We start from the raw sequence: 20235 nt of genomic DNA on the forward strand, positions 1-20235 counted from the left end.
TGGTGCAGACTCATTACTGTTATAGATGTAGAAGACTTCACAGCTGCTCATGTGTGAAATCACACTCATGGCAGAACTATACTTATGTTCAACACACACCAAGTCACCCTGGCCTGAAGAGAGGAAGAAGAGGCTCAGGTTTTGGCATAGATTTGCTCTCTCATATTTATGCTCTTTGACTACAAGAAGTTTAGTATGTAGGCTTTGCATAGGATGGATGGAGCCCTCTTCAGCTATGTCCATCACTGCTTTGGGCTACTTTATCACTTTGCACCAAAATCTAAACCTTTTCTGCTGTTGCACTTAACCTCTGTACCCATGTATCCATCCACAATTACTCAGTCATAGCCAAGCTCTTGACATACAACAGCTGTCTGCTCACCCATGGAAATACAAAGGCTAAGAGATCCTAGGGTCTTCCATACTGCTTTGCACTACAACCAGTTCAATAAGGGAGCTAAGGGAAGGAGGAATGCTTGGAGGTGGGTGTGCACTCGAAACTGCTGTGCCATCAGATGTTAGCTTAACCTCTTGAATAGCTCTTTGCTTACCCTGCTTATCTAGGCTAAAATGTAAACACACAACCCTGCCAGCAGGTCTGGAGAGGGAATGAGAAAAGCCTGGGACAAGCCAAATACAGTGAGTTTTCCCACCAGCTGGATCTCTAACAGCTGCCCACAGCCTTCATTCAAGGGGATTTCACATCAGTGGTTCCCATATCAGAACAGAAGGTAACGAAGGGAGTGAAATAGGTGGCCAATGATTCAACTAGGCATGCAGCATTAAACAATCCCTGGAGAATAGTTTGATCACCTCAGCCTTCTCCAGGATTGAAGAGAAAAAGTACCGGCAGATTTGGATGGATCCTGCATACCTCTGAGGACATCTGTTGCACACAGAGTCAAACTCAAATTAAAGGAACCACTAACTGCTTAATCTTAAGTATGTGATTAAGTTCAGCATGAAGTGATTTAAACACCTCATTGGCAGTCTTCAATCAGAAACCTCTGATATTTTCGACCGAGTCTTGCTTTGGCAAGATCCTTTCTTTCTGGTGGAAGCTTTAACATATCACAGGGTCTGATCATAATGTTATACACATAGAGGGTCAGCCCATCAGTGGGCAGCACTGTGGCTGCCCATTCCTGTTCGAAGCAGTGGAATACGTAGTAAAGTGACAGATTTCTGTATTAGCCTGCAGTGACAGACTTTAAGAATAAGGCTCCACTAACCCAGATCCTAAAGAGCAGAAAACTACTGTCCTTTCACCCTCCATCTGCCTCTGAGTTAAGCCACTCTTCCCCAAACAATGCCCAGGTGCTCCATCTGATGTTGCAAGCTAGAGCTTGGGGTCTCAGCCGGTTGCAGCCAAGTGCTGTGGGGCTGGAGGTTGAGAGATTAGAGGGCAATTTAAAAAAGAGAAAATTATTATCCTAAAGAATCATTAGTGTCTTAAAGGGTTGTAAGACACCAGCCTTCTCATCTCTGGTGGCACAGATGTCCTAAAATGGAACATGGTGCTGGGCTATCTTGTCTAGATCATGCTTTTGCCAAGAAAGGTAGGACTAGATGATTCTTGAGGTTTCTTCCAATATGGTATTCTGTAGTTCTATTCTATGCCTTCTACTAGAGAAGACTAAAATACATTGAATGCCCTCGTTGTACTGCAACATGACATCTATGTGTGCACCTCACAAAATTCAGAATGGGCTGTGTGTGTCATGGCATCACTGAGAGGAATTTCACCTTCTTCAAAAGCTGGAACTCAGGCAGCTGGTTGACTGCTTTGGTACAGCTGTCTGAAGTCTCTTGGGTACGAGTTTATTTATTACAGGAAAGAGGGACTCGAGGAACTGGTTTCTATGCAATACACACAGGTTAACAGGACAGGGAGTCTCTCCTCAACAGTGCAATCTGTACCAAGGTGAAGTTCCAGACCTCTGAGGGTTTCATGTACATGTCTTGGCTCAGAGTCGTGAAGTTTTACACCAAGGATACCATCAAGGGAACATTTCAAGGGTTTTCCTTGAAACAAGAGGAGGAACATAACCTACCCTAAAAAGCTGACATCGTCAGCTGTTGTGCTGGCACCAGTCTAGAGTTGTCACTGCATGAAAATTTGGCTGTGCTGTCCTTAGCCTGCTGTAACTGCGGGCTCCATGTAACCCCAGCGTTAGTAAACAGGCAGGGGCAATGCCTCTGCCTGTGTACAGCATTACAGCCCTGTCCTTACATCACACACAAATCACTCTGGTTATGACACTGATTTTCCACTGACACACCAGTCACCAGCCTCCAGTGTCTGTGTGGTCACAGCACCTGCAGCTCTAGGCTGCCTCAAGAGAAGATTCCCCACAGTCAGCACTGTACAGCTCACTGCCAGATCTCACGCTGCCCATTCAACAGGCAGAGTGCCCTGGTAAAATCTGGATCCAGATTCATCCAAACTACATCACACTTTGCCCTGTATTGTTATGGCTGGGGGGGTGGTTCTAGGCGATGAGTTCTACAGATGAGGTACAGGGATGCAGGTGGAATTCAAATTGGATTAATTTAAGTGGATACTTGTAAAATGCACACATTTGTACATCAGAGGTTAATATTCCTGTTGCAGCTTAATTTGCATAGCAGATGGAGCTGATTTTCATGTCATGACAGAGGAAATTAATGGTAGATATTATAAGGAATTGTCAACTTACAGTTCTGAATATGAAGTAAAAGAGGTGTAAGAGGCACCATTAGGGTAACTTCAATGAGCAGAGTGGTACCTCCTAAACTGCAGTTTCATCGGTTTCAGTTCTCCCTCTTCTCCACCTTCCCACAGAAACATTCCATTGCTTTTCAAGAGTCTGATAGGCACAGATGTCTGTGTCCCTGCACCCACACTACCCTTTACTCCAGCCAAAGCAGATAAATTGCACTTGCATTCTGGTCTGGTGACATTGTCGCAGACATAACTAGGCAGAGCATTTGGCACTGGGAAGATACCACAGCACCTTGAAACACCAAAGAGCTGCTAAGAGCTGATGTTAAAGGGGGAAGGGCAACAAGGAAAACTCTGGCTTTGGTATAAATAGGTGAAGCTACTGAACTCGATGTGGATAAGTTTAGCTTCCAAAAAGCTCAGCATGTAACAGGGTCTGAGATAAGACAAGGTTAGGAACATGAGAATAATTAATATATGCAATGGGGAAACATCATGACAGAGCTGGGAAAACTGAGTGCCAGGTCAGGATCAATAGCAGAACCAGGGCAGTGGTTCATAGGGAACACTGATAGGTCAGAGCTACATCAGGACATGGTCAGTGAAAGCAGGAAAGAGCTCACACTATGTCACTGTAGCTATTTGCATGGAGGAGTTACCCAAACAGACATGAGAACAGACTAACAGTAAATATCTTGTTCTGTCAACACTGGATGCTAGTTTTGGACACAGGAATTAAAACACTGACAAAATATGACAGCTCTTGGTGGCACAGAACTTTGTTTGCTGGTACCCACTGGTCATTAGTAGCTGAAGAACTCCAAAGCAGAGCTCAAATGCCATCAATAGTGATCTTAACCACTCAAGGATCTGGTCACTGCCATCTTATATCATTTTGCTGTCAATCTCACAGCTACTGTGTGGCCCAGTGCCTGTCCCTTGAGTCACCACGTTCCCTATGCAGAAGGGGATGCATTGTCATATTAGTCACTTTCCTGTTCCCTCCTATTTCAGAGCACAGACTACAGAACTGCAGTGTCAATGCTTCCCATACATGGTTTATGTGGTGAGAAAGTGCAGCAGAAACCTCTTCCCTGCACTGAGAGAAGCTGTTGAGTTACCTTTCCTTACTATGCATTTAACCAAAAGGCTGGCCATGGCCTTCTCACGTTTGCACTGGGAGCAGGGAAGCTGCAACAGGCTAACACACTGTCTGTCCAGCGCTCCAAAGCCCTGCTCGCTTGGGTGTTCAGACACAGCATGGCAACACAGCTACCATTTCATGCAACAGTTATGAACGAGGTTACCTACTTAGTGGATGAGGAAGAGGCTTTGTATGTTGTCTACCTGGACTCTAGTAAAGCCTTTGACACCATGTCCCATAGCATCCTCCTGGAGAAACAGGCTACCCATGGCTTGAATGGATGTATGCTTTGTTGGGCTAAAACTGGCTGGATGGGTGGACCCAAGGAATGGCAGTGAATGGAGTTAAACCCAGTTGGTGGCCAGTCACAACTGGAGTTACCCAGGACTCAGTGCTGGGGCCAGTTCTCTTTAATATCTTTATCAATGATCTGGACAAGGGGATCAGCTTCACCTTCAGTAAGTTTGTAAACAATACCAGGTTGGGTGGGATTTTTGACCTGTTTCAGGTTAGGAAGGCTTTATAGAGGGATCTGGACAGGCTGAACCAGTTGCCCAAAGCCAGTTGTTCAACATGGCCAAGTGCCAGGTTCTGCACTTCAGTCACAACAATCCCATACAACCCTACAGGCTGGGGGAAGAGTGGCTGGAAAGCTACCTGCTGGAAAAGAACCTGGGGGTGCTAGTTGAATATGAGCCAGCAGTGTGCCCAGGTGGCCAAGAGGGCCAGTGGCATCCTGGCCCATATCAGAAATAGTGTAGTCAGCAGGACTAGAGAGACAATTGTGTCCCTGTACTTGACACTGGTAAGACTGCATCTTAAGCAGTGTGTTCAGTTTTGAGGCTCTCAGTACAGGAAAGACATTGAGGTGAGGGAGTGCATTTAGAGAAGGTCAACAAAGCTGATGAAGGATCTAGATTACAAGTCCTATGAAGAGTGGCTGAGAGACCTGGGATTGTTTAGTCTGGAAAAGGCTGAGGGTTATCACTTTCTACAGCTACCTGAAAGGAGGCTGTGGTGAGGTGGGTGTTGCTTTGTTCTGCCAAATAACAGGGTAAGAGGAAACAGTCCCAAGTTGTGCCAGGAGAGGTTTAAGTGTAACGCTAATTAAAATTTATTCACTGAAAGGGTTGTCAAATAGTGGAACAGGCTGCCAAGGGAAGTGGTGAATCATTATCCCTGGAGGTATTTAAAATACATATAGATGTGGTGCTTAGGGACATGGCTCAGCAGTGGACTTGGTGGTATTAGGGCAATGGTTGGACTTCATGATCTTAAAGGTCTATAACACACTCGTACTCAAAAGCAAAGGACACTGCCTCTGGAAGTGACTTCTTGGTTTTGCCTGGAGAAGGGAGTTGAAGTCAGTGTCTCCAGGTACCAGCTTGTACCAGATGACACAAAGCTGGGGCAAAACCACTGGCAACCACAGTAAGCCCAAGTGGTACCTCCACACCATCCTAGGCTCTTTGCATTGACAGTGCCATGAGTCACAAGTAGTAGAGGTCTTCATACGTGCCTGGAGTCAGCTTCCCTGAAACACACCCCCTTACACAGTGCAGCCACAGGGAATTCACCCCGTTTGATACTAATGCTCTGACTCACCCTGTTGATCAGCTTCTCTCTGTGGAGCCATGACAACAGCAGCCTTGGCTGGGCAGTCAAATGTCTGAAGCCTGGCCACTTGTGTTCTTCCTACTTGCCTTCTGTTACCACCAGAGCCTGTGACTTGATGCAATATGCCCTCACCAGCCTTCTGTTTCCATCTTAGTGCAGGACAGCACCACCATTGTGCCAGAGGGCCCACATTTTTCCACACAGATCAGAAAGGAAACTTTCCCTCCCCAAAAAGAGAACAGTAAGACACACGTATGGCTAGTTTACTTTTTAAAGCCATATCCAGACTTCAAAGAGGCTGCAACCAGAGCCATCACCAGCCTGGTAACAGACCACAGAGATCATGACTTCTCTTTAAAAGAGAACCCATTCTATTTCATCAGAAAAAAATCTGCTCCCAAACAGGCTACACTTTCAGCTTTCATTCCAGAGAGGGGGGAAGCATGGTATCACCTAAACTGATCAGGATGAAGTTTAATATTGAAATCATTTTATCTTCATCATCTTTAAGAGTTTTCAAGCATTTGAGAGTCACAATGTCCTCAAGACTGAGGTGATGGCACTGAGCTTTCAAAGATTATAAAGCACAGAATGCAACAGGACCATCCAGGATAGGTCATAACCAACACAAACAACAGCCCTGCCCAGGCAGATGCTTTTCCAGTTTTGAAGTTGCATTTGGTTAACTGTGGGAGGACAATTCCCATTACTGGCCATACAGAAAATCCAACAACTACTGATTACTTTTGAATACTGTCAACTGTCCAGCCATGTAAATTCCTGCCATCCCCACAAGAAGGTGGCAAGCACTTGACTTCCCAGAGCAGCACAACTGGCACCCAGGCTACAAGCAGAAACATATCCAACTATGGATAGATGCTCAGGAACTGACCACTGGACTATGCCATGTAAAGGATGGTCTGGACTTACTGCTGGGTAGCATATACTACTTAAGCACTTGCACTCCAGGCTGAAGGAGACTGATTCTGTGGAACCCATGTGTGCTCATGCAAGTTCCTCTGCCTGTTATCGTGGCATTCAGCTTTGTCTTCTCGGGCAGAGAGATAGCCTGATCTGACACACAGATGCTCTCTCTGAATTAAAGAGCTGGCAGAATATGCTTATCATATTTGCCAGGGCACCACCAGGAAGACAGGCAATGCTTAGCAGGTGTGAGTCATTTCTTGGCTTATTAAGTGGTTGGTTTTTTTTTTTCTATAATGTTCTGGTTTAAATAGTGTTGTGCTTTAAGGAAGGTGGTGACGGACAGATCTCCATATCTGCTGGGCTAAACACTAAAAGATTCAGCAAGGGAAACTGCAGGCATAGGTTGCCAAACTAAAGGCAGAAGAAAGCAAGGTTTTATTGTGAGATAGCTGTGAACTAAGGGCCTGAAACCTAAGTGGGAAGGATTTAGATAAATCACAACAGGAGTGGAGTTACTGTTGAGGCAGAATCTGTCCTATTAATGCCACAAACCCAAATACATTATCTCACATACGTCTACAGCTGTTTTTCAAACCTCAAAGAGTTCTCCAATTAGGTGCCAGAGATATTAAAATACAAAGACAAATATTTTCAGCTGTTTGTTATAGGAATTCTGCCCAGGACTGCAAATTCCCTTCAGGCTGAGACATCAGAGCACAAAATCCTGCCCAGAGTGGCCCTGTTTAAAGCAAAGCCTTGCAGTATGTGTCACTAACAACAATCTACTCATCACAAGCCACAGCTTCAGGACTATTTAAAGCTCTTTGTCACAGCAACCAGATTTTTAGAAATTCTATAAATAAGCAAATTTAATTTGCTGATGCAAGAACATAACATTTTGTCTTCCTCTGCATGAAGTATCACCTTATCTATCTCAATTGCTCTCAACCATACTCAAATATTCCAAAGAATGAAATGCAATCTAAGTGAGGCATGTTTACACATTAGAAACTGTAAAAGAGAAAAGAACCAATGAAGGAGCAGCTTCTTATCAAGACAGCTACTTACCTCTCTTTCTCCACACTGATAACTCCGTCCCACATGGTGAGAAACCGGCTTAGTCTTTGGTCATCAATACACATAGCTTCCTTCCCCACAGCAATCAGGAGTTTAAACAGAAGCCCTGTTACTAACCTCCTTTTTGCCTTGATAAGAATTTGGATGAGTCGTTAGCAGGTGGCTTTCCTGTCTCTTAGATGACTGCTGCAGGTGCAAATCTTTCCCTCTGCCATGGCAAGGAGCTGCAAAGCTGCTGGGGGATGGGCTGCTTTCTTTACAGTAGGGCATGCTGGGCTCTACCAACTGGCTGGTAGAAAGAAGGTTTGGCTCCTCTTTGTACTGCTTAGTCTATTTCAACACTTCACCTTCACTCTCTTTTTATAGGCATTTGTCACATTGCTGAATGTAGGTTTATGGCCTTTGGACACAGGGAGAAGCCTCTTGTGCTGTTCTTACATTTGGGAACCTGCTGCTTCCTGTCTTCAGAAAGCATCTCCCCTAGTTCTGGTCCCTCTTAAAGCTTGGTGATCGTATAGCTCAGTTCTCTGCTGGCCAGTAGAACATAAATTTCAATCTCCTTCCACCCTTCAAAATTCTAGATGATGCTCTAGTATCACCTTGTTTGGCGTTTCTCAGCAGTTAGGGGATAAGATAGAGCTTTAGGGTTCACATTTGTCTCTTCCTTTGGCATCAACACATCAATTAGGTATTTCCAAACTCTCAGTTTGTGCCTGTCTGGGGCTCTGTGGTCATCCTCAGGCTAGCTGTGTCTTTGATGTAGTACAAAATGAATCCATAACATCTGGGCCACAGGAAAGCAATCCTTGTTAGAAGATGCTGTGGGCAAGAACAGTTGCAAGCAAGTCAGGACAAAACATTCTCATTACAAACTAATGAAGCCTTTCTGACACCACAAATCTCTGTGAATTCTGGGACTTGGCTCTGACTGAGGCTATGCTTCAGATATTTCTTGTGATGCTCCCAAAATGGAAACTTTCTGCTCTAAGCAGAGCACTGGATGGAAAAGCACTGTGGCTAATAGATGTAATGAGATCACATAAGCTCTACTGCTGTTAAATCTACCCAAAGTAGTTATTTTTCTGGTATTTCATCTGGAGAAGTCGGGGGTGCAGTTTACAGAAATAGCTGTTTGGCAGGTTAAGTATTCTTTTCAATCTCCAGGCTACACCACTCATATCCAGTTGATGCCCAAATGCTTTTATGCCAATTCTGTTTGAGTAAAAGCTCCCTTCTCTTTTCCCATCACCAGGATCAGCCCCATGACTCCATAAACCCTGTTTACATACGGCCAGGCTAAACAAGTCCAGCATCCTCTGGCAGGGAGGGCTCTTCATCCCCTCATCAGCCTAATAGCTCTTTGCTGTTCCATCCATGCTTTCATCTTTCTTTTGAACTGTAAACAGTCTTTCAGTTGCAGCTTCAGCAGAGTATTGTGCAATAGCATTAGCTCCTGTTGATGTGGCAGGTGTTCCCCTTGTGCAGCCCGGAACTGCACTGGTGTGTCTCAAAATAACAGTACCCAGTTAATGTCCCCAATTTTCTCTCTTATCCAGTGCAGTCATCTCCCCTTTAGCAGTTCCTCTCTGCATCTCACCTAATAACTTGTCATCTATTACCCTATTAAATAGTTTGCTGAAGGCCAGACAAACTGCATCTGCACATTCTCTGCTCTGCAAAAGTCCATTACCAAAGACAGCTGTAAAGTTAGTCTGCAGTCGAGTGTTTTGCTAAGCTCATTGTGTAATTCAACTATATTTGCATCCTGAATTATTCTTTCTGTCAAAGCACATAACAGAAAGATTTGTGTTATTGAGGTCAGGCTTAACAGAACTTCAGTTTGCTACACTGCATTTTATTTTTCACTTCTCAAGCACAGGCACCACTTGCTCTTTTCCACTCATGTGGCAGCTACCCGTCTTAGTTGAATTTACATTCCGTGCTAATAAACTCTTGGTTTGTGTCTGTTCTCTCACCTCCCTTGACACCAGCACCACGAGTTCTCAGAACCATGCTGTTGCTTCCAATGAGGTAATTTTTTTTAAAGCCTCATAAATCACCATCCTGCCTCTCACTGGTTTGCATCTAAGCCATCTTTAGTCTTGACAGCCACATTGCTGCCTGTTATCTGACTTCTCTCTTGATCATCTTTTTATTTGACTAGAAAGCTTCTTACTGAGTTTTAAACCCTTTGCAGTTGTAAATTACCCCTAACTTCTGCAGCTCTTGCTTCATTCCATAGCAAAGTGCCAAAACAGAGGTTTCTCTGTTGCGCTATTCCTTTTCCATCCTGTACGAGCTCCCTATGATTTTTCAAACCCTTTTTGAAATCTGCTGATAACATCCCTGTGCACTTCTTCCCTGCTTGGGATGCAAATCAGAGATTACTTTCTGCCTTTGACTCAAAATTCTGAGAGTCTTCCACAGTTCTGTCTTTGGACTTCTCAGCCTCTGTGCTTCTCTCAGCCATTTCCGTCAGTTTTTTCTCAAACATGCTTTGTTAAAATTTTAGCTATAAACCAATTCTTCTTCCTTTTATTCTGGAACTGAAACTAAATCACCTCCTGAAGCAAAACTAAATGACAACACTAATTCAGCCTGATAGAGTGCTGACATTTACAGTCAAGGTGGAGGTTCCCAGCCCAAGCCATGTAAGGCCATGGCTTGTCTGCCCATGTCTCACCTTAATGCTGCCAATGTGAACATGCACATGAACTCCGCAAAAAGCCTTTCTAGATGACAGCATAGTGTTAGAGCAAATGTATGGGAAGCAAAGAGCAGGGAGTTACACCACAGCAAAGTATGAGCCAATCTAGTCCATAGCTTACCTGAGATGAGGCTTGGGATGCTATAGGCTCAACCAAAAGGGAGTTCCAGCAGGTCTCTACTCAGTCTTTATGTTCCATATCTGATTCATTCATGCTTTAAGCTATGCTAGTAGGAAGTGATTGAGTTTCTTCCTAAAGGATGAAAAGACAAAATTCTGTAAGCTCCTGCTACAACCCTCCTACACTACCTCTCCTCAATCTCTGCTCGTTATGTCTGCCTTTAACCAGGACAAAGCCCAGCCTAAAATTTGAGTTCTGATTCTTTATGGGTAAATTGCACATGAATGAGTGCTGAGCAGACCTCAGTATCAGTCAGGAACAGAAAATGTGACAGAAGGGCAGGGTGACCAGAACTACCACAGCCAGCTCCTGTCAGAAAGGTCAGCACTGCCCACCAACTTGAAGTGAGAATGGAAAGGCACGCTGGTGAAAAGCACAGTGCAGCACATCACTGATGTACAAGACTCAAAAGCCAAAACAACAGTGCTGGGATTCCTTCAGAGGAGTTCTCAGCCAACTACCAGCCCATTGTAAAAATGTTCTTGAGATCCATGGATTTTTTTTTTAATTCCCCCTCAGGTAACTAATTTAAATACAAATCAAGTTTGTAACAGCTCAGTCAAGTTTGTCATTCTCATCTGTGGGCAATCAGTAGCCTTTAGGATATGAATTTGGCACACTGCAAAAATGTCAACACAGCTGTCAACAGTCAGAGCTGTAGTGGCTGCTGGGAGATACAGACTGAACATGTTGTTATCAGCAACAGCTTAAGTTCTGTCCTGCAGAAGAGTACATCCTGGTTTCACTGGGACAGAATCACAGGCCAGCCATGGTCTGCAAGTCAGTTGAGTCAGCCAGGGCAGCTAACCCAAGCTGGCTCACAGCCGCATCATATATCATCAACACCACAGTGAGTACAAAGGGATAAGTTTGTTGAGGATGAGGCTTCCTGCTTGGGCTTCTGCTCTTTTTCACTCATGCTGCTCCTCAGAACTGCATTCCCATTTATACTTTCACTGGGCTGAGAATAACTTCGCATACTTTATACTGGCTTTGCTTTTGTTGTTTAATTACATCTGGTTTTATTTCAGCCTGTGGGTCTCCTCTCATTTTCCTGATCTCTGCTGGGAAGCTGCCATTGAGTGATAGAACAACCACTATAGTTCAGCCCCAGACACAGGTTAAATGTGGACAGGATCCCCCAAATGATTAGTCGTATTATTAGTGTTGATGTGCAGACCACCTAAAGGTGGAGGGTGTTTTCCATGCCTTGTTTGATTTCCACCTGAATGGGGCTTTGTGTGGACTGTTTCCTTGTTGACCTAGATAGGCAGACTTTTGTTTTTCAGCCTGGTGTCCTCATAGTACTGGGCGTTGGGTTGCTCTGTTTAAAGTACTAGCGTGTCCTTAGCCAGGTTTTATTCTCTTTGCTCAGAACCATATTTAACCCCATGACTTAAAGCATTTAGGAAAAATGTGTTCCCTGCAGATGCAGAAGACCAATCCAAACACAGCCCTGCCTAGTGTTGCATCCATCATTCCTTTAGTGTGGAAGCTTTGACAATGCCACTTCTGTATTTCCATGATCGAAGCAAGGATGACTGCCTATTGATATGGTTAAGTGTTCACATCTGAAGGAGATTTGAAACATTATAAGGACTGGATTCAACCAACAGAAGTAAGGCCCTGGGTGATGCACATGGACATGGCAACAGGAGAAGAGTCCTGATTTATATCACTTCAAAACACCTGTGAGTTTTGTTTGACCCTCGCATTCAGTTGCAGTAGCTACTGAAGCCTTCAGGAAAAAGGGCAGATTTATTTTTTAGATTCTCCTGTGTGCTCACTACAGGCAGAGAGGGAAGCAATGCCAGGCTGCTGGAGGAAGGCACCTGGAAATGAACTGGAAATCCTCCTGTCCCCTGGGGGCATTTTCTGAATAAAACAACTTTTGGTAAATGCAGTTTTTTGCCCTCAGCTAACTGAAGCAAGTAACATCCTGAAACACAAGATGAAGGTAATGACAGTTTCAATCCACTGTTACGTGCCATGCTGGCTCTGCTGTTGGTTCCTCTGGCTCTGGGGTGATTCACCACTATCCAGAAAAACAGGCAGCTCTGGCACTGTTAGTCACCCGGCACTAGCATGGGAACACTCACTCTGGGGAGGCAGAGCGTATACTACTGAAGAGAAGCTAGCTCCAACTTTTCCAGAAACCTGGAAAAACTAGGTTTGGGATATAGCAAATAAAACTGCCTTTTTCTCCTCCTTAAAGGTTTCCAGGCCAAAATAAACACTCTTAACTGCTGTTAAGCTTTTAAAAAATATATAAATAACAGAGCATGGTGAATACCTCCCAGTCCTTTTCCTTCCCTAGTAATTTTTAAAGTGTTGAAGTCCTGTGTTCTTTTCCACACCTCCTTTTCTTGTGCTCCTGAATCTACATCGTGTTCCTTAACAGTTAACTGCGCAGTTGCTCCACATCCTCTCTGACACCTGTTTGGGCATTCCTGTGGTTCAGTTTGGCAGGCTATTCTCCTTGCTTTATGAACACAAGCTCAAACAACAGTGGCAGACACTAAATCCTCTTCTTGCTATCCACCTGTTTTACTTGCATAATCACATCTGTACCATATACGAGACACCTCTTCTGCTCAGCTCTTCACTCCCAGTGAAACTCATGCCCTTTGATTTATTTAACCAAAGTGCAAAGAAGTCACAGTCAATAACAAGAAATGGATTAATGAAAGCTGCAGTCCAGAAAAAAATTCTTAACCTCTTGCTGCATGTGCCACAACTTCGGTAACAGCCTTCCTCCAGGTTCTGTCCCTAATGATGAAGCAATATCCCAATGTCTTTACACCAGGAAAACAGGGACTTGGCTTCAAAAGGAGTTTCTGACCTCATCCCTAATTGTTTGGTGTAACCACACTGAAGAGAGCAGAGGTCTGTAGCACTTAAGTGCTGTGGAACCTGGAGGTGGTCCCCTAAGGCTTTTGCTTTAGACATTGGTTCCCCATTGCAGATCTGGCACAGCAGAGCCCTTTGGCAAAGACAGACCTGCAACTGAGACAGCTCTGCAATGGAAAGGAGCAATCTTTCTCCCCTGTCAGCAAGCATGGAGTCACTTCCCAATAGCATATTTTTAATTCCTTGATCCAATTCTCCTTAGCTTGTAACAGCAGATAAGCTATCTAGTGCTTCATTTGCAAGACATATATAATCCAGCACATTTCTCAGGTGGATACACTTCACTTACTGGGGAAAGCTCAATAGAGAGGCTAGGTTTAGTCGGCAGGTTTTTGGTTTTGGTTTTGTTTTTTTTTACTAAGACCAGAACCTAGCAGCTTATCTTTTAGACACTAATTTGTCTGACACCGTTTGTGTCCTTGCTTGATAATGGTGACACAGCTACAGCCAAATGTTTTAATTTTTTTTTTTAAAATACATATTTGGGGTGGGGGGGTGGGGAGGTGGTGTCCTCAAATGCCCTTGCTTTTAGCAGGAGAAAAATAAAAAACTAAATAGGAAAACATCACTTGCTGCAATGAGACACGGAGGACTGGTTTAACTCCCAGATGAAACTGGAGGGGGGTTTTGATAGAAAGGCCACATTGACAAATGCATAGCTAAGGTATTTTAGGGGCCAGGATCCACAAGCCTGACGATGGAAGACTAGAGATTTACATCCTGTTTTGCCAAGCAGAGCTTCGATGCAGACGGTGGCTAAGAATACCACTTTGTAGACCTCTTCGTCTGCCGCAATCAGGGCAGCAGTCTGAAAGGGCCAGATTCACATTAAGCCCGTGGAAAGGGACCGTTAGGGAAGAAATGAGGTGCAAACCTGTAACAGCATGGGTGTGCGGTGTGAAGGGCTGGCAGGACTCAGTGCTGACCCCATACTTTCGAGCTTGAGTAAGACAGAGAAAGTGACTGGGAAAAGCACAAGTAGGGAGGAAACTGAAGGAGCTCTGGGCTTTGCTAAGGCTGATTTTGTGAAGGGTCATCCAAAGTGACAAGTCAGGGAGTCGCTCACGCAGGGCAGGAAAGAAGGGCACACTGTGTAAGGCACAGCATGGCAGGAGAGAAATGAGAGCCGGGCAGACTGTTGATGTCACCCACTGTCAGTGTGCCAAAGTACAGGGTGCAGCCACCACAGCCCCTGCGTGTTGTGGCTGCAATGCCCTGTGAAGCGGAATGGAAAGGTGGGTGCTGGTTGGATAGGACCCAACAGGAAACTAAAGAGAAGACCGTGAACAGACTGTTTGGAGTGATTAGATGCAAAGGACAATCATGAGAAATACTTCCATAGAAACAGCTCAGTGCATTCTTTCCCCCACTGCTCTCTCCTGCGACCAAAACAACAGCTTGGTGTTCTGAGTCCAGCCCTAGCCCTCACAGGCAGGCACTTAAAGCTGGTTTACAGCTAGGTCTCTGTCCCATGCACAAGCAGCTCTTGGGCCCATCTCTGTCACAGAAGTTATGTAACACAAGCCTGCACTCCAGCCTGCATTTAGTACGAGGGCAAATGTGCTCAGCTGGCCAAATTCAATACCATTTCCTTGGATTTGTGCGGATTGCATTGCTTTGTTCCAGTTACCTGCCTCACGCCTCGGCCCTGCTGACGTCCGGAGCTGTTGTTCCCCTCCAGTTTAATATTAACTGCGTGTTTTCCAACGCAGCAGCTCGTACTCTGGGATGGAGCCCAAGCCCGGAGTGCGAGATGGGCACCCGGGGGGAGGGGAGGGAGTCGCCCGCGCATTCCACCCCAGTTTCTCCCTTTTGACTTCTGTAAGGTCTGCTCCATCCACCCCAGAACAGCGGCACTGACCGGGCACCGCATGCCTGTGTGCAGGAGTCTGGCCGCGGCTGGTCCCCGGGGCTGACCAGAGGGGATTTCACAGAGGGTGGGCGGGCGGGGCTGACCAGAGGGGTCCGGCAGAGGGTGGCCCCCGGGCTCGCCAGCCGGGGCTCTCGCAGCGACGCCTGTGCAGCGACGCCTGCGCTCCCCCGCCCTGCCCCAGCCGCCCCAGTCCCCCGGGCCGCCGCCGCTCGCGCCGCCTGACGCAACCCTCGCGCCGCTCTGCCCCGCGCGCGGCGAAACCTCCCGCGCTCGTTGCATCACCCGGCGCGAGCCGCGGGGGCGAGGGGCGGGGCGGGGGCGGCGCGAGCGGCGCGGCTGGGCCTTTAAAGGGCGGCGGCGGCGCGTGCAGGGGCACGAGCGCCTGGCGCCGCAGAGCCGCAGCAGCCTTAGCCGAGGCAGCCTCAGCCGAGGCAGCCTCAGCCTCACCCGCGTCCGGCAGCGCCGCCGCCATGAAGCGCGACCCGCAGCGCCCCGAGGAGGGACCGAGCTGGCCCGAGCAGCCGCCGGCGACGCTGGCCTCCCTCCTTTCATCTTCTGCCCCGGAGGAGGCGGAGGGCGCGGAGTTGAAGCTGACGCCGCCGGTGTGGATCTTCGGGTACGGCTCGCTGGTGTGGAGGCCAGGTTTCGAGTTCACATCGAGCAAGGTGGGCTTCATTCGTGGCTACAGCCGCCGCTTCTGGCAAGGGGACACCTTCCACCGCGGCAATGAGAGGATGGTAAGCGCTGGAGCGGCCTTGTGTCGGGGGCGGGTGCCTTTGGGCGGCCGTTGGCGAGGACTCGGTTTGTAACAGTTTCCCTTTTGCCTCTCTCACAGCCCGGCCGGGTCGTGACGCTGCTGGAGGACTGCGGGGTGAGTACCGGGCCGGGGTAGAGGGGGAAGCTGGCGGGGGTGGTGGTGTCCCCAGCAGCAGCTGGCAGCTGCTGTCGCCAGGCCGGTGCTCTTCAGCCCTCCTGGGATGATGGGGGTGGGATGCTATTCTCCGCAGCATTGTAGCTGTGCGGAGTCCCCAAAGTAGGACGGGCTTACTTCCCCACTGCAGTTAGGGCATTCCCTAACCACCCTGCTCTTTTGCTTTTAGGCATGTACATGGGGTGTAGCCTATGAAGTCCGTGGGGAGCAAATTGCTGCATCACTTAAGTATCTCAACATGCGAGAAGCTGTGCTGGGAGGCTATGACACCAAGCTGGTGAAGTTCCACCCTCAGGAGAAAGATGGAGGAGAACCCATTCTGGCTCTTGTTTACATTGCCACACCCCAGAACCCATCTTACCTCGGCCCAGCATCTGAAGAGGACATTGCTGCTCAAATCATTGTCTCAAGTGGTTGTGCTGGTCATAACATTGAGTACTTGCTGAGACTGGCAGACTTTATGCGCTACTTTTGCCCTCAAGCAGAGGATAAGCATCTCTTCTCCATTGAAGAGGCTCTTATTTCCATCCTTCCATGCCTGTACTACACAGAGGACTCTCTAGACGAAACTGCAAGTGTCTCACAGAAGTCTAAAAGTTGAAAAAATTTTTGCAGGGTCCCAGCAGAAGGGACATAAGGGAGAAAGCAATGGGGACAGTCTTAACTCTGACAAAATATACTGGACTGAGTAGGGAGGATCAGCAAGTAGCAGGGGAGGGAAGAAGTGGAGTAAATCACAGTTGCTATAAAGGACTTGCAATTAGTACCTGTTACACTCCTTACCTGTAGCACCATGATAGCCATCACAGCTTTCTAGGTGGGGAGCAGGGCTCTTTGCTGGAACTTTGCTCTGTAAGACGTGCTTTACAGGGGGTCAAACCTGAATGAAGCGCTGACTTTCTTTAGAGAAGAAGGAGGCTCATCTATTCTGTGCACTTTTTTTTTCTTTTAATGACTAGTTGAGCAGGACTTGACTGGATTTAAGCAGTGTGTATGTAATTCTACCTCAAATTGGCAAAAAACTGTTTGCCTGATGGTGGAGACTTGGGCAGGTTCTGCCAAGTAAGATTAAACCAAAAATTACTGCCCCTGCCATGTCCCACCTCCAGTACAATGACTTAACACTAAATTTCAGGACTTCTGTGCAATATTAAGTGAACAGACCTCTGTAGGCTCTTATGGATCCTACTTCCTTGTGTTGTGAAGGATCACAGTAGTGCACTTCTTTTCTAAAACTTATTTATTGTGTGTTGTATTTCCCCTGAGGAGGGGGTATCCAAACTGTTCACGTGCCACAGTGGTATGCAGCCCACAGTCAACCTTGCATTTGTGCCTTCTAGTTTTAAATGGGTTCTCTGAGAAGCTAAGCCTGCTTTAGTGACAGAAGCTTTTCTCCAAGCTTCACTGACCTTGTGCTGCTACAGACTTACCTGATTCTGTAAGAAAGGGTCGTGCTTGTGTAGGCAGTCTGTGCTGCCTGCAGGAAAGCTGTTGAGATGCAGCAGCATTTCAACGAGCCCTTCTACTGGATAAACCTCTGGTGCCTCAGGACAAGAGGGACTTCTTTAGAAACATTTGAGAGCTCTAGTTCTGTACTGAGGCATTTGGTCCACTCTGACAGAGTGTATTGGCAGGCCTCTGAGCTATTGAAAAGCTGGCCTTGATAATGTCGAGCATAGGCACTGCTGCAAGCTCAGACTTCTCAACTTCACATAGTAACAGCATGAAACCTCACAGTATTTTGTAAGAAAACTGCTGCTACTGCAGCAAAACAGCTCCTGAGAGCTGACCCCTGGGATGTTTGACTCCAACTGCCACGTGGGGAGTTGTTCCAAGGAGGGGTAGGGACTGTTTGTATTACTGTGGCTTGTATGTCTATGAAACAGTACTGTGCAGTGCCCAGTAATAAAGCACGCTGGCAAAGTTAGCCTTCTGTACTTTGGTCTCTCATTGGCTACAAGTTCAAAGTGATTTAATGGCTATTTTTATTGTTTTCTAAAACCAAAACCTGAGCTGGTAAGCTGATGCAGCTCTGCCACCTCTGCACCCCCTTGCTGCTGAGCAGCTTTCCTCTGCTGGAAGACACCCATTGACTCCTCCCCTTGAGAAAAGGAGATTCAGTGACTTTTCTCTTCCCAGCTTCCAGCTCTTAATGATTCTGGCATTCTAGTGCTGACACCAGATACAAGCCAGCCCTCCCAAGTGTCCAGGGCAAGCACAGGAATGTAACTGTCCCTTGGCAGCCCAAAGGAATTTTGTTCTAAGTGCAGCTTGGCATAGCTGTCTCCAAGAAGTAACAGTGGAAGGACAAGAAAGTGCTGCTGCAGCAGATCTGCAGTAAGGGAGACAGTTGCTTTTGCCTTGTGCACAGTGTGCTGTGTATGGGCGTAAGGTGTAGCCATTCTGATTCTCTGGTCGCCAGCTACTTTTAGGAGGCTGGAGCCAGGCTCTTCTCAGTGATGCCCAATGATAGGGCAATGGGTTCAAGGCAGAGCATAGGCAGTTCCATGTAAACATGAAAAACTTTTCCACTGTGAGTGCAACAGAGCACTGGAGCAGGCTGCCCAAAGTGGTCGTAGAATCAGCTCCTCCAGAGACATTCAAACTTGTCCTTGTGCTCTGGCAGAGGCATTGGACTTGATCTTTTGAGGTCTCTTCCAGTTCCTAACATTCTGTGATCACTGTACCTACCAGTATGACCTGCCCCAGTACTTGAGTGATACAGTGAACGCTTACTGGAACAGTTAAGTGAGTCTACCACTAAAGGCACCTAGTGCATGTTACAGAGATAATAGGCTAGAGGAAATGATGCCTTCCCTGTTTCAAGGACATTCTCAACTGAGATGCTGCATCTTCCCCTGGCAGCTGTATCCCCCAGATGGAAAACCAAAAGGTTAAAGAATGAGCTAACCTGCAGGCAAACATTCCCTTACTAGTGAAAGACCAGGGTCAGAGATCAAAAGATCTCCAGCTTAAACAAATACATTGTTGCATCTTCCAAATTTTCAAAGGCATGAAGAGACCAGCAGCAGGAGTTGACAGCAGGTGGGCACTAAGCAGCCTGCATTTCCATCTCACGTGGAGAGCCCCTTGCTTCATGTAGCCTGGGTTGGCTCTGTGATCTTTCACATCACTGGTAGAAGACAAACAGTGACTGCTTGTGAACCAGCCACCAGCACCAGGAAGGTCCTGCTGCTGTTTCTTCTTCCCTTGAAAAACAAAGTGTTCTAAGCACAAATACACCACTTTCTTCCCAGCAAGGTCTTTGCAGTGGACTCCCCAAACCAGGACCCTGTTTTCAAGCATGATGAATATGACAGTTTGCTGCTGTTGTCCTGTCATGGAGCTTCAAGGCACTATGAAATGAGGTATCATTAACTGTTTCTCCTGAGGTTTTTGTGCCCTCTGAGTCTGGGAACTGGTAACATTTTGGTCAATTGATAAATTCAAAGGGTTGACATCCCAGATGTAAACTTTAGACACATGGGTGTGGAGAGATGGTACCAAACATTTGCTGTATGTCCAGCTTATGTTTGTATTGCTGCACAAAGGCAGGGACCACAGTGGTTTGGCTCTGGCAAACCCAACTTGAAGGTAATTTCTGCTTGGAGGCAGTCATACAATCATGGCAGCTGGGAGTGCCAGGCCAACAGTGACACATAAAGATGGTGTCCTACCCCATATATTTCATTACCAGCTTCCATTCCACACATCATGACTTACCAGGCTGGTGAAGCAGCTAGCTGTGGGCACAGCTCCAGCTTCTGGCAGCTTTACCACTGGCCTCATGGCTGGTCTGGGAATGACTGCTCACTTTGTCCTCAGAAGGTAAGACAACTGCTCTCATTTGCAAACTGCTAGCAGACATTTCTGGAGATGCTTCATTATCTTGTGGCTTCCTCTTCATGTGCAGTTTTCTCTTTTCTGACTTTCTCATGACAAGTTTGTGCCCACCAGGTCACCTCCCATTAAAAAGCAGTCACAATAGAAAGATGTTTGCAAGCACTACCAGTTGCCACTTTCCAAGTCTAAACCCAAGACAATTCACATGATTTCAGTCCCCTCTTCAACTTTTTCCACTCCCCTGCCCAGCAGTTCCCACACAGCCCTTGAGTACAGGAGGACAGGACCTACCCAGCTGCTCTGCAGTTGCACAGCCAGCTA

The 20235-nt window shown here is 46.7% G+C and overlaps 1 protein-coding gene across 1 annotated transcript; it reads left to right on the top strand.

Annotated features, from left to right (window-relative positions):
* Positions 1-15545: 15545 nt before the first annotated feature.
* Positions 15546-17998, top strand: CHAC1 (ChaC glutathione specific gamma-glutamylcyclotransferase 1). The gene is made up of 3 exons (XM_064145843.1): positions 15546-15877; positions 15976-16011; positions 16241-17998. Exons 1-3 carry the CDS (start codon positions 15611-15613, stop codon positions 16670-16672), a joined length of 735 nt encoding a protein of 244 aa, XP_064001913.1. The 5' UTR covers positions 15546-15610; the 3' UTR covers positions 16673-17998.
* The last annotated feature ends 2237 nt before the right edge of the window (positions 17999-20235 follow it).

Source organism: Pogoniulus pusillus, chromosome 1, assembly GCF_015220805.1.
Source record: "Pogoniulus pusillus isolate bPogPus1 chromosome 1, bPogPus1.pri, whole genome shotgun sequence".
NCBI lineage: Eukaryota > Metazoa > Chordata > Aves > Piciformes > Lybiidae > Pogoniulus > Pogoniulus pusillus.